Source organism: Mytilus edulis, chromosome 10 (assembly GCF_963676685.1).
Source record: "Mytilus edulis chromosome 10, xbMytEdul2.2, whole genome shotgun sequence".
NCBI classification, from domain to species: Eukaryota; Metazoa; Mollusca; class Bivalvia; order Mytilida; family Mytilidae; genus Mytilus; species Mytilus edulis.
In genome coordinates this window covers 27,037,382-27,051,959 of record NC_092353.1, presented here as the reverse complement: position 1 = coordinate 27,051,959, position 14,578 = coordinate 27,037,382, and the positions used below count along the sequence as shown (strand labels likewise).

Sequence of the window (14,578 nt, the reverse complement as noted above, 5' to 3'; positions counted from 1 at the left end):
TATGTTTGAAAGTTAGTTAGCCTCTAAAGAGAAACAAGTGGATCATCGAGCAGACACAATAACTCTCCACACATTGCTGAGTTTTAACCACCGTAAACTTATGAGTTTTAACCAGCGTTAACTTATGTCACAACTGCAATAGTAAGGTTTTTTTTCTTTAACTTCAATTTTTTTCGACATTGCTTAACTGAATTTTATAGAATTAGGAGGAAAAACTAATTTTAAAAGTAATTAACTTATTTTATTAAGCATAAAATCAATCCAGTATAAAAGGAAAATCGCTGAAATACATATAAACATTGACATAACAAACATACATACATTGTATACCATTCAGAAGGTAATCAGCTTGTTTTAGGAAGTATACAGTTATGTACATTTGATGCAAATATAATTGAAATCATCTTTCAACAAAAAGGAACTGGAACCGTCGAACAGATGAACACGACATAGTGCCAAAGTCATCCACTTTTTTTCTGATAAATGAATATTGTTACATCAATCAATATTGCCACAATTAGTATACACCTTCTTACCTTGAACGTAGTTTATTACCAATGCAATGACGTTTTTTGTTAAATGTATGCATCGCTTTTTTTCATTTTTAACATATGTTCATTAGTATAGGTATTTCTTCTTCAACTGTTTCATCCAAAACTTCGTATGTAAAATAACTATTTTCACTTCAATACGATTTTACTATTAAAGTTTCGTTTGAAGTAGCTCTTGATTTGAAGCAGCTTCTGTATAAGGCGGTGGTACATCATCTGCTCCCTCTGCATACGTTGTGACGGTCATTTTACTTGACATTTCTACATTTAATTCTTGTGCTGGATGAAATATTTTACTCGGCTTTTTCTTTGGTAAGTTAACAATGCACTTAAATACGTCGTATTGCTTACTTAAAATGCCTCTTTTGAAAAGATAATTTGCTGAATATGACACTGTAAATATAGATACAAATGTAAGCAGCATTGCAAATGTTTTGTATGGGAAAAGTTGCGTGTTGGAGTCTTCTAGATACCATGGATATCTGATCAAAGGTTTAAACCCTAAAAGGTTATCGCCCCCTGATAGCCGAAAGAAGAGTCCAATAATAAATCCAGCTAGAGATCCGTATGTGTTTGTACCAGTGAAATACACAACACATGTAAGTTGTGGATATACCATGACATACACAAAATCCGAGCACAAGAACCACAATTCATATATTGAACCAACAGTTATTGCAATCACTGTAGCGACGACTCCAACTCCAAAAATTGCAATTCTTAACACCCATGTCAGTTCGCGTTCGGATGCCTGAAAAAAAAGTACGAAAATTAGTATTACGTTGGAGACGCTTAATATAAATGATTCCCTGGAAGAAAGCTTAAAGAAACTCCAAATGAAAGAAGTTAACTGAAAAGGTCATTTTTGAACTTTTATTTATCCGTCGAGCAAGTTGCCATTAGATGGATTTGATTATTATTTCTGTCCTTTTTTTGTTTGTTCTTCCAACTGTTTCGTTTCTTATATAAACCTGTTGACTTTGAAATAGTTGGCTTTAAGCGTTGATGAAGGTAAATTAATTCAGAAAAGGCACTTTGGATGAATAAAATTTAAAAATTGTTCTTTTCATTTTTATAACTTTATGTAACGATTTGTTTTAGCTCTTATCATTTGCACCTTGTGTCTTCAAGCATCATTTATTATTCAATTACGCACAATTCATTTAAAAACAAAAATCAAAAAATTTAAAACTGTATGTAACGTTGGGTGTTTTTTGTTTGTTTGCTATTATCATCTGCACCTTGTGTCTTCAATCATCATGTATAATTCATTGTAACAGTTTTTGTTATTAACGAGCTTATATTTGTTTTTTAATCTTTTTTGTACATAAATTAGGCCGTTAGTTTTCTCGTTTGAATTGTTTTATATTGTCATTTCGGGGCCTTTTATAGCTGACTATGCGGTATGGGCTTTGTTCATTGTTGTAGGCCGTACAGTGACCTATAGTTGTTAATTTCTGTGTCATTTTGGTTTCTTGTGGAGAGTTGTCTCATTGACAATCATACCACATCTTCTTTTTTTATATCAAAATTTTAAAAACATTACCACTAATTCAACTCACCTGTTGTCTGAATATTGCTCTATAAATGTTTCTCGAAAACATTCCACTAGCAGACAAAACAGAAGAATCGGCAGACGACATAACTGCCGCGGCTACAGCTCCCAAACCAAAGAAGGACACAGCACTCGGGCATAGATACTGTAAAACCAATGGTAATACCATTCGTTCGGCACCTTTCGGTAGTGCCCCTGAGAAATTTTTTGCTGACTCGTATCCAGTTTGACTCCAGTCTGTTGATAAAAGATATATCCATAATCAGTCATTTCCTGTTGTCTTTATATCTAACTTAATGTGTACTAAAGCGAGAAAGTATTAACATTTAAACTATATACTGTATATACTTTCAACTTCAAAAACCTTTTTGTTGGCGTCTTTGTCAAATTAACTTGTTTAAACTCCACATATTTTTATGCTCTATTTATGGGCATTATTTTTTTCTGGTCTGTGCTTCCGTTCGTCCTTCTGTCCGTTCAGGTTAAAATTTTTGGTCGAGGTAGTTTTTGATGAAGTTGAAGTCCAATCAACTTGATACTTAGTGCACATGTGCCCTATGATATGATCTTTCTAATTTTAATGCCAAATTAGAGATTTTCCCTCATTTTCACGGTCCTCTGAACATAGAAAATGATAGTGCGGATGGGGTCATCCGTGTACTGAGGACACATTCTTCTTTGTTGGTGTTTTTGTTATATTTATTTGTTTGTTTGTTTAAATACTTTAGTAACTAAAACTTAATCAGCAGGGGTTGATCCAGACATTTTCAAAAGGGGGTTCCCAAACCAGGATAAAAAGGGGGGTTCCAAACATATGTCTCTATTTAAATGCATTGATCGTCCAAAAAGGGGATACCAACCCCCGTACCGCCCCTGGATCCACCACTGGTCAGGTATACTGTATGTCTGTGATGTATATTTATACAGTTTTCACTTCTGTGTCCCAATTATTGTCACATATGCCCGTTTGTGTAGCTCGCCAAAGTTTGTAAATATGACGGAACTATAAAAGTTTCATACAAGTCGGAGGTTTAACTGGCTAAAAAAATAGTTGTAACTCACTAGTTTCTTCGGGAAATGTCGGTAACAAGTCAGGAATGTGGCAGTTGTTTTCCAGTTGTTTTATCAAGTTCAACTTCGATTTTGTCAATTTAATGGACTTTGTGAATTTACCCTGGAGTTCAGTATTACACTTTTTTCAGATATCATCTAATAATATATTTTTCAAGTACAGGACAATTTTTGACTTTATACTTGAAAAACTACCTATGGTTTTTATTCTTCTAAATTTAGTATTTTTAACATGTTAGTACTTTTTTAAACCAAAATCTACAAAAAATACAATTCGGACATGTATGTAGCCTGTATACAGTCGTTATTGTAAATAACTAATTCAAAATTCGTTCATCATAGTTTTCGGAATGTATAACATTTATTGCATAAGCTTTAATTCAAATGCGAGAGAAAGGAGATGTTGTCCAAGTTTTCTACATTTTCGTAGCGAGAACAAATACATGTGATATTTTCATAAAAAGTACAAACTACTGATTTAGCGGACAATCTATAATTTACGCCTGAAAAAAAATGTAGCTTTATTTTACAGACGTTTCTTTTCCATTAAATCCACAATATTTTATCCACGGGGACTGCAAAGTAAGTAATACTGAACACCAATTAACGTAAAAATAATTTAAATGTATCCGTTCACTTCCAATAAAAGCAGGATACATGATAATTATGCGTATACTATTTTATATCCATACATTAAACTTCAGATTCATGTCCTCCTTCAACAACCAAGAAAAACACACATTTGCTTCAGCCGATAAAGCACGGTTAGGTTTAAATTAATAAATTCGTGAACTCTTGCTTTCCAACTGCATGGTTTATAAGCTGTTAATGAAAATACATCAAAGAAATACTTTCGCGGACCATCGCACTTTAGCGTATCATCATGTAGACATCGCACTTTAGCACAGACCAACGCACTTTAGCGTGACCATCGTACTTTAGCGTCCCCATCGCACTTTAGAGTCCTACATATATATATATATATATATATATATGAATAATACAGTAACAGTGCCCTATTGTTAATTAAAACATTAAAAAAAACCATAAATGTTTACTCAATTTTAAAATCTATTGGATTTCGATATTGAAAAATTACAGAAAATCATTTCGATTTTTATGATTAAAAATTTCATGACGTCAGACGTTATTAATTCATACCTGTTTGTGCAGCAATAGCTCCTATGAGTAATGGTGGAATAGTAAGAAACAGACAAGCGAAGCCGGCAAAGTACGACAAATTCTCTGCTATCCTAGTTGTCCGTGCTGATAAAACTCTTTGGAAATATACCTAAATTATAAAAATAAGAATAGCATTGCAATTGTCAAACATGGTGTCCAGTCTCAAACAATTTTAACTGAAGACATTTATCACAAAAATATTTGCAGAAAACGTCACTATTTGGAAAAAACGTGTGTCTGTTCTCTAAAATATCCTTTTAAACAATGAAATATAAACTAAACAAAAAACTCGTCGTTTTATATCAAATAAATAAAATGTTCTTTATCATAATTAAGCCATACGAATGCTTCGACTATTATATGACAATGGTAATTAAGTAAAGGTGACATACATTGTACATACAATGCTACGACGAGACGTTTTAATTCGTATTTTGAAATTAGTGCTTTGGTTTTTTATGTTTTATACTGTGTTTTTTTCAAGTGAGATTAAGCACTTACTGAAATTGTTGATGATCGGTTTACCGTGGTCGATGTAATGAGTTTTGAGAAGGGATACAAATACATCGCTAGATATATAATAGGTCATTTTCAATTTTATAAGAAACAGTAGTTGTTATATTCGGTAAATATTTTAAAAAGTACCTGCCACCCGATTCCCCCGAATATCAGCAGTAAAAACGCATCAATGTACTGCCCGGAGTATGCTGGGTCTAGTTCCTGTATCCAGACTGTTGTGTAATTTACTGATATACTCGTCACTGCATCGTGTGTCATGGCAAAAGGTATAGACAACCACTGCAAACGGAATATAACTTTATAGTAAAAAAAAATAATGTAGGAATGGTTTTCTATCATGTGTTGTTATACAACAAGACAAATGTGCACATCAACAGTATAGTCACCATCGTTTTAAACATAAAATACAGATCAAACAGTTTCTCTATGATAAGCATTTAATTGGATATGTGTATTAGCTAAAAAGTCTGCCCCCCCCCCCTTTTCCCTGTGTCCATTACTTAACACTGATCTGAACATGAATCAGTATATCCGTTTGAAGTACGTTGTGCATCGTAACGAAATAAAATCGAGAATGGAACAGCCGAAGGCCACCAATGGGTCTTAAATGTAGCGAGAAACTCCCGCATCCGGAGGCGTCCTTCAGCTGACCCCTAAACAAATAAGCATACTAGTTCAGTGATAATGGATGTCATACTAAACTCCGAATTATAATTTGCATTTTTCTTAGTCGATCTGGCAAACAGAATGTATTTAGCAGATTCATTGAACAGCAAATATGTCCCCGTGAATACAAAATAAGCTAAGTTTTTAACTCGATGCATTTGGGTGTTAAAACAAAAGGAGAAATACTTACAAGACCAAAGAATATGCATAAGAGCTGCACAACATCTGTATACGCTACAGAATACAGCCCACCAAACAAAGTGTAAAAAACAGCAATACATGCAGATATTATGACCGCTACGTCGTAGTTCAGTGATATAATAACTGACAATGTTGATCCTAAAAAAAGAATTATATAGTATTTACTAGTATATGTATCGGATCCTTTGTTCGTGAGTATCATCATATGCATTTATTAAGGAAAAACATTTGGTTATTGCAAAGAAAGAACATAAAATAGAATATTAAAAAAATCAAAAAGATGTAAATAAAATGCATACATGTAACTTCTGGTGCAAAAAAATTGGTACCGTTAATTTTATTACTACCACTGGGTCGATGCCTCTGCTGGTGGACTATTAGTCCCCGAGGGTATCACCAGCCCAGTAGCCAGTACTTCGGTACTGGCATGAACATACGGATTTTTTGTGTTATTAAAATTTGCTGTTACAAAATATTAGAAATTATTATAAATTAAGGAATGTATCTCCCTCATGCAAAGCTCTGATTCCTTTCACGGATTTGGCTATACTTTTTGGACCTTTTGGATTATAGCTCTTCATCTTTTATATAAGCTTTGGATTTCAAATATTTTGGCCACGAGCATCACTGAAGAGACATGTATTGTCGAAATGCGCATCTGGTGCAAAAACATTGGTACCGTTAATTTTATTACTACCACTGGGTCGATGCTTCTGCTGGTGGACTATTAGTCCCCGAGGGTATCACCAGCCCAGTAGCCAGTACTTCGGTACTGGCATGAACATACGGATTTTTTGTGTTATTAAAATTTGCTGTTACAAAATATTAGAAATTATTATAAATTAAGGAATGTATCTCCCTCATGCAAAGCTCTGATTCCTTTCACGGATTTGGCTATACTTTTTGGACCTTTTGGATTATAGCTCTTCATCTTTTATATAAGCTTTGGATTTCAAATATTTTGGCCACGAGCATCACTGAAGAGACATGCATTGTCGAAATGCGCATCTGGTGCAAAAAAATTGGTACCGTTAATTTTATTACTACCACTGGGTCGATGCCTCTGCTGGTGGACTATTAGTCCCCGAGGGTATCACCAGCCCAGTAGCCAGTACTTCGGTACTGGCATGAACATACGGATTTTTTGTGTTATTAAAATTTGCTGTTACAAAATATTAGAAATTATTATAAATTAAGGAGTGTATCTCCCTCATGCAAAGCTCTGATTCCCTTCACGGATTTGGCTATACTTTTTGGACCTTTTGGATTATAGCTCTTCATCTTTTATATAAGCTTTGGATTTCAAATATTTTGGCCACGAGCATCACTGAAGAGACATGTATTGTCGAAATGCGCATCTGGTGCAAAAAAAATTGGTACCGTTAATTTTATTACTACCACTGGGTCGATGCCTCTGCTGGTGGACTATTAGTCCCCGAGGGTATCACCAGCCCAGTAGCCAGTACTTCGGTACTGGCATGAACATACGGATTTTTTGTGTTATTAAAATTTGCTGTTACAAAATATTAGAAATTATTATAAATTAAGGAATGTATCTCCCTCATGCAAAGCTCTGATTCCTTTCACGGATTTGGCTATACTTTTTGGACCTTTTGGATTATAGCTCTTCATCTTTTATATAAGCTTTGGATTTCAAATATTTTGGCCACGAGCATCACTGAAGAGACATGTATTGTCGAAATGCGCATCTGGTGCAAAAAAATTGGTACCGTTAATTTTATTAGCAAAAGTTGACGAAAATAACATACCTAGAGCACCCAGAATTGCAGCTGACCAGAAGAGTTCCCCCATTAGTGAAGGGAGATACAGCAGTCCTCCCATCCGGTCGCCATATTTTTGTTGTATGGGATCTAACATTGTAACATATCCTTGGGATCTCATTCGTTTGGCAAAGAAAAATCCACCTATAGATAATGAAAATAGTATATACATTTATTTATTTATTTGAATCAGTAATAAAATAGATAAAGGACTTTCTGATATGATGTTCTTTAAAAATGGCTGGATCTGCGCCTGGAAGAGAAAAAGTAAATGAAGATATTCCTTCTATTGATGAAAAGAATCCACTATTTCGAAATTGCTGTCATCACGTTTAATCATAACCTGAGTAGCTAATGCTATTACCATTATAGGTATTTATGACATGTGACGAAATTACTTGAGTCGTAAATATAGTGATGGCGTTCCAATCGTTTCTCTCATTCCTATACCAGACGGAACAAAGTGGGACAGTAATAACTGAATATGTGCTTGCTTGGCTACTTGCTTGATTATTTGATTGATTGTTGGTTGTGTAGGGTCTAGTGGCAAATTTACATATTCAAGACGAGAACAAAGCAGATGATTAAATGATTCGGGGAAACATGTTTGCCTCGCAACAGACCTTTCTAAGATTTTTTTACATTAGTTCTTTGACGTGAAGAAAGCTCGACACTCTCTCTTCACTAGACATTGAATTTAACGTCCCCAATTCCGATTGGGCTTTGCTGCAACAAAATTGACGCCACACTTTATTAAGATTTCAATGCCAGATGGATGGGAGGAATCCAAGTCTTGACCACATTTATATACCGAAGTCAACGGACTTGGAGTTGTATAGATAATAAAATTGATGTCAAGTTGTTTACGTCTGTTCTATAGATCGTCCTGAACATGCATGAAATATTTGCCACTGAACGCTAAGACGTTACGCACGTTATTGCGTCAATACTGTGTATTCAACAAGTCCACACTAATAAACAGCTTTTCTATAAAATCATAACAGTTAAGATATATAAAACTTATATCCATAGACTAGACAGGTAAATACTATTTCGAAAAACTGCAAATTGTTTTTATCATACTTTACTATAGTCTAAAATAAGGACAATATATTGACAAAACGTCAAAAATATGCGTGTCAGTTGTAACAGACTATACGCATAATAACTTTAGCAGGGGTGTTTGTGTTCTTCAAAACAGTGTTATATCCACGAAAATTCAAATGGATGATATGCTTTATATATAAAGTATTACAATATTACTGAATATGCGTTCCTGTAACGATCAACGCTATTTTTTGGTAAAAACAAATAGTGGTCATTATGGTCAGATTTTGGAAAATGTTTAAGTTATCAAAATTTATAGGTTTTAAAATATAAGATTATATGATATTTCGTTTGTGAAAATTATGCTTACAAATGTACATACACAGACCATATCAGAATCGAATTTTTGCAGCACTCACACTTCATATAAAAATGCAACGGCTTCTGGCAAATGTCTTGCAAGATGTCCAATGTCGGATTTTGCCGCTTTTTACAATTAAATTGGCATTTTTGACGCTATTCATTGAAAAATTAGATTAGTTGCATGCTACATAGTGCTTATCCGTAATTGTGCTTTAACTTCGCAAAACAGCTACATAGTTTTTAATAATTTGCGTAGTCAAAACGACTTCGTTTTCAAAGAAATGAAATCTCTTGCAAGTTTGTCCACTGGACGATTTTCATACGTTTTCAACGTTAATTGTCTATTCGGGGTACGCTATTTATGGTGGATCGCCGTCTGTATATTTCCTAAGACAGAATTTTCTTGATGGTCAGATACTATCAATAGGACCTCAAAGTATTAAAAAAAATCCAATGACTGGGGTTGTTCGTTTAGATGAGGTTCTTAAGTTGTGAAAAAGTTAGTATCACGAGAAGATAAAAAAAATCCTCTTTTTCAAATTTTCAAATTTGGGAAGCGTAAAACTTCGATTTTTTTTAAATTTCTCTGCAATAAGATTTATATGTATAGAACTTGAAAGTAAAAATGAAATTGGGCCTAAAGCGGGCCATTGGCTATATACACCTCTCCACATCATACAAAGGTTGTAAATAATGTATATGAGATGAATTATAAATAACCTTTTATTTCTGACAATCGTTTCATTTTTTTAATCTAATTGTACCGCTATTAGTAAATTGAATTTTATAAGCAAGACCCGTTTAACTTATAATTCCCGACAAACTTTTTATAGTAAAGCAAAATATATATCTTCCTCCTTTTCGGATCTAAATGGGGGAAAATTGCATTTTATTAAGTTTTATGTCAATTGGTCTCTGGTAGAGAGTTGTCTCATTGGCACTCATCATACCGTATATATCTTCTCATTTCATATAGATTTATGCATTACCCAAATACGATATATTTTGTTGTTTGTTGCTTACGTTACTTTCAATGGGAAATATTTCATGCATATTCAGTACAACTAATCATTAAGAAGTATCCATATTGATATGCAAAACAAAAATTTCAGAGCAACTAACAATCAATCAACCAAAATAATCTGTTCCATAAACAACATCTCTACAGTTGTTACAGTCAAAATAACGGCAACTAATTCTGGCGAATGAAACCGCACAACCTTAAAGCTTAAATTTGCTAAATTGGTATTTAATTTGATAGTGTATTTACCGCCAAATGATCTTCATGTAAGTAGTATAATGCGTGTTTTTTTTCTGGGTTATAATTCGATATAGTCGCACTGAAGTCTGGTAGCATGTAAAAGCTCTTGGTATACTTACCAAACCATAGACTGGCGGCATAACCAAATGGAGCCTGACACCACACAAAACCCCAGGAATATATAGCTTCTGATGTTCCATTTATAAAACCACCTCCTACCCAAGTTGCTGAAAAAATAGAAACGCTCAATGTTATGTTCCGTTTTGGATGATTCGAATTAATATCATTATAGAATGATCCTTTATTCCTTTGAATTTTAAGAGCATTGTGTTTTTATCTGTTCGCTTATTCTGTAAAACTCTCATGGAAATAAGTTCACACAAGACCGTTAACACAAGTACCCTTATTATATGCGAGTATTTGAATACTGAAATGGAAAAAAAGAAAACATATATCAAATAAATGCGGCTTGCACATAACTGCTCATTTGAGTAGGAGCCCCCCTTTTTTGGGACGGTACATGCATTTAAATGGGGAAATATGATTGGACAACCCTTTAAAAATGGCTAGATCAAAATCAACATCGTTCTTATGTTGTACTGTTATACCACTGTCCCAGGTGAGGGGGAGGGTTGGAATCCCGCTAACACGTTTAACCCCGCCACATTATTTATGTATGTGCCTGTCCCAAGTCAGTGGTTGTCGTTTGTTTTTGTGTTACATATTTGTTTTTCGTTCATTTTTTTATTTAAATAAGGCCGTTTGTTTTCTCGTTTGAATTGTTTTACATTGTCATATTGGGGCCTTTTATAGCTGACTATGCGGTATGGGATTTGCTCATTGTTGAAGGCCGTACAGTGACCTATAGTTGTTAATGTCTGTGTCATTTTAGTCTCTGGTGTACAGTTGTCTCATTGGAAATCATACCACATCTTATTTTTTATATTTAGATCAAATCATCTCAAAATCATGAAATCAAAAGCTTTATTTAGAGTTGGGACATATACAAAACAGTACAGCATGAGCTTATCAAAGCGTTTAGACCGACATATGTATAGCAAAAGCAAGAGTTGACATTACATTCAGGATTTGATATAAAAAAATATATCAGAAAACAGCTAAATGATAAACAACCAACAACATGGGTTATATTTGCCTCCTCATGTGGATGTGTATGGTCTGTTTATCTCTAACTGATTTCTGTGTTCTTCTTCATGCCTATAATGAGGTCTTAAACTTTTTGACAATTGATTTTATATATTCTTTGTATCCACATAAATACATGCTCCCTTTCTTTTATCACGAGCATTATATTAATTTCTGTTTGCAAGGTTATATAAATCAAATCGTAAGCTAACCAAATTATGAATAGCATAATTATAAGGTCGACAGGTTGCAAGTATTTGACACTTGGTCATGAAAGCAGTTGACTTTACAGCGGATTTCATTGAGTGTGTAGCCAAAGGTAATATCTTTGGTTAGCTTGCTTGTTAGCTGAACCGTGAAGTCTTTATAAGGTAAGGTATACTACCCTCCTTTCAAAGTAGCATATATAGTCCAACAGACAGATCGATTGGTTTTCTGTCGGACTAGTCTATTCTAAGTAGGGTAATTTACCTAACCTAACAATGACTTCACGGTTCAGCTAACAAGCAAGCTAACCAAAGATATTACCTTTGGCTTCACACTCAATGGAATCTGCTGTAAGATATCAAATTCCATTTACATTTCATAAAATTTCAACTTTTAAATAAAATTGGCTGTAATTGGACCTCTCCACATTTAGGATTCTGATTCATTGTACTTACAAACAATTCAAAAAACATATTAGTTTAAGATGAGCCACTCCGTTACCTTTGTGACCTATTTGCTATTTAACAATTTCAAAGTACACAACAAAAGATGTGAACTCTAATAAAATTTATGATTATATGTGGTGTGTTCCGTTTCAGTGAACTTTAAAGCTCTATTTGTTTTGATACATTTATTCGGTGTAGGAATAGTCGCAGCTCAAAACTCCAGTGTAGGTCTTGTAATAGCAGATCATGGTCTATTTAAGAGTCACGGCAAACTGTGGGTGATTCGAAAAAACTTTATTGAAACGCAGTATATAATGCATCAACATATATATACTTGTCACACTTACTACCTTACGAGAATTTTAATATTCAAGAACATACATTATAACTATAAATACTTGCCAGTCATTGTAAACACGCCCACGAAAACACCTATATCTCTCCCAGCTAACATTAAATCCTCATTATTCGAATTCCTTTTTCTTCTTGCAGCCCATAATCCTATGCCGAGAATCAGAATATAGAAGAGAATCACTGCAATCAGACCTGGAACATTGACATCCATGTTGATGTGCGACAAATTATTTTATGACATTCATTTAACTCATCCTATTTGAGACCATAAGCTTGGTTGATAGACCACGAAGAGAGTTTTTAATTATGCTGTTTGTGATCAGTTTAACACACCTTCAAGTATTATCTTCACCTGCGGTTTATTGCCGTTCTTATGCACAATATTACTTAAAAGTACCTAAAAAGGCAATAAATATATTGGAGATTTCATGTTTAACATATTTTTGTATATATCAAACAAAAGTTATGCAACTTAAGTAAACTGCACACTAAGATAAGATCAGATCCTAACTACACAATAATTTTGGCCAACTAAATTAAACTCAACTAAAATGTGCATTTTGCCGTGCAGACAGCATTTAATCAAATTTGTAAATCAATACAATACAATTATCTCATATATATGTTAGCGGCAATAAGTGAAATTAGGCAACAAGCTTAAATCCTAGGCAATAAGCTAACGCCTAGGCAGTAAGTCTATTGCCTAAATGATGTTAGGCATTAGTCTTAAATCCTAGGATTTAAGCTTAAATCCTGAAAAATATGTGCAGGCATTAAGCTTAATGCCTAAAACATAAATGTGAGTAAATAAAAGACATTTATTTATTTAAATAACAATATATTTGTTAAATAATAACATTGTGAGAACTGGGGCCTGTTTATCGAAACTGTCCTAAGATCGATCCTATAAGATATTCCTAGGACAGAAATTATGATAAAATTAGGACCGACTTACGACATGTCTCAGCATGCACATTGAAGCTATCCGAGGATTATTCTATCTAGGATGTCCTAACCGCGTATTGACGTAAAAAATAGCAAATGAAAAAAAATAATATTGTATCAAAGGAGTAGGTCCGGTAAGGACCGATTTTGGCCCAAAATTTCAGGTTCATCTGACGAAAGATTTTGACCACTTTTTAAACACTTAAGTGTCTATTTCATTTGAGTCAATTAATTTATGTGAAAGATTTTAACTGATTTAGTCATTAAAAACAACCCGATTCAAGCTCAAATATGAAAAATCTACCAAATATGCCGGAAAATGTCACTTTTTAGATGATTTTTGTCAAAAATGAAAGTGGCCGCATCCGTTTTCATCCTCAACCTTTATATATGTTATGTGTTATCATAAAATACAACTTACATTTCAATATTAAGGATGAACACGAATGCGGCCACTTTCGTTTCATACTAAAACTGTCTAAAATTTAACTAAAATGCAAGAATTTTGAAGATTTCAGTAATTTAGCATGACTTAATGGTGCTAGTACCCGATATATGTGCATTGTATTGTCAAAAACAGTCCATTTTTATTTAGCAGAAACATTCTACTGTCCACTAAATAACTAAAAGTTTACATTTTAACAATTTTGTAAAACTGCTATATTTTGGGGCCAAAAAGGGGTCTTACTGGACCTACTCCAAAGTTTAACCAACAACTTTAATTTAAAAACCGACTAATTATTAGAAAATAAATATTAGTTTTAAATTATAATAATTTGTTCATTGTAAACTATATGAAACAAAACATAAGTAAAAAATATAAGTACGTTTTATATTAGAATTGAACAAACTAACTGCAAATAGTTAAAATTTTACATATAATCAGTAAAATCATGCTTTGAGGGAGCTGAAATGGAAGTGTCACAACACAACACTCCACAAGAGACTGGAAATAAAATCACTAATAAGATATGTTATCTATATTAAAATAATAATCTAAAAATATGAAAACTTGAAAAAAATTTGTGTTCAAACAATTTTGTTATCACAAGTTGTGAAACTGTTAATAAAGAAAACTTACTTATCCTATAAAAAAAAATTGAAAAATGGTGTAAGCCAAAAAATCACATTTTAATTTTGTCTACTTTTGACCAGTTTATATCATTTTTTCCTCGGGATCAAATTTCACCCGGATCAAATTTTGCTTTACATATGCCTTAAAACGTTTCCAGATGCACAGTTTTGTTTCCAGATGCACAGTTTATATCAGCTCGACTATAGTG

General features: G+C 33.4%; 1 protein-coding gene across 1 annotated transcript; it reads right to left on the bottom strand.

The window, feature by feature from the left end:
- Positions 1-227: 227 nt before the first annotated feature.
- On the bottom strand, positions 228-12,747 carry LOC139490750 (high-affinity choline transporter 1-like). The gene is made up of 8 exons (XM_071277719.1): positions 12,399-12,747; positions 10,317-10,424; positions 7,515-7,670; positions 5,735-5,883; positions 5,005-5,157; positions 4,339-4,468; positions 2,114-2,343; positions 228-1,302 (listed from the first exon to the last, which is right to left on the bottom strand). The coding sequence occupies exons 1-8, from the start codon at positions 12,559-12,561 to the stop codon at positions 703-705; spliced, it is 1,689 nt and encodes a 562-aa protein (XP_071133820.1). The 5' UTR covers positions 12,562-12,747; the 3' UTR covers positions 228-702.
- Between the last annotated feature and the right edge of the window lie 1,831 nt (positions 12,748-14,578).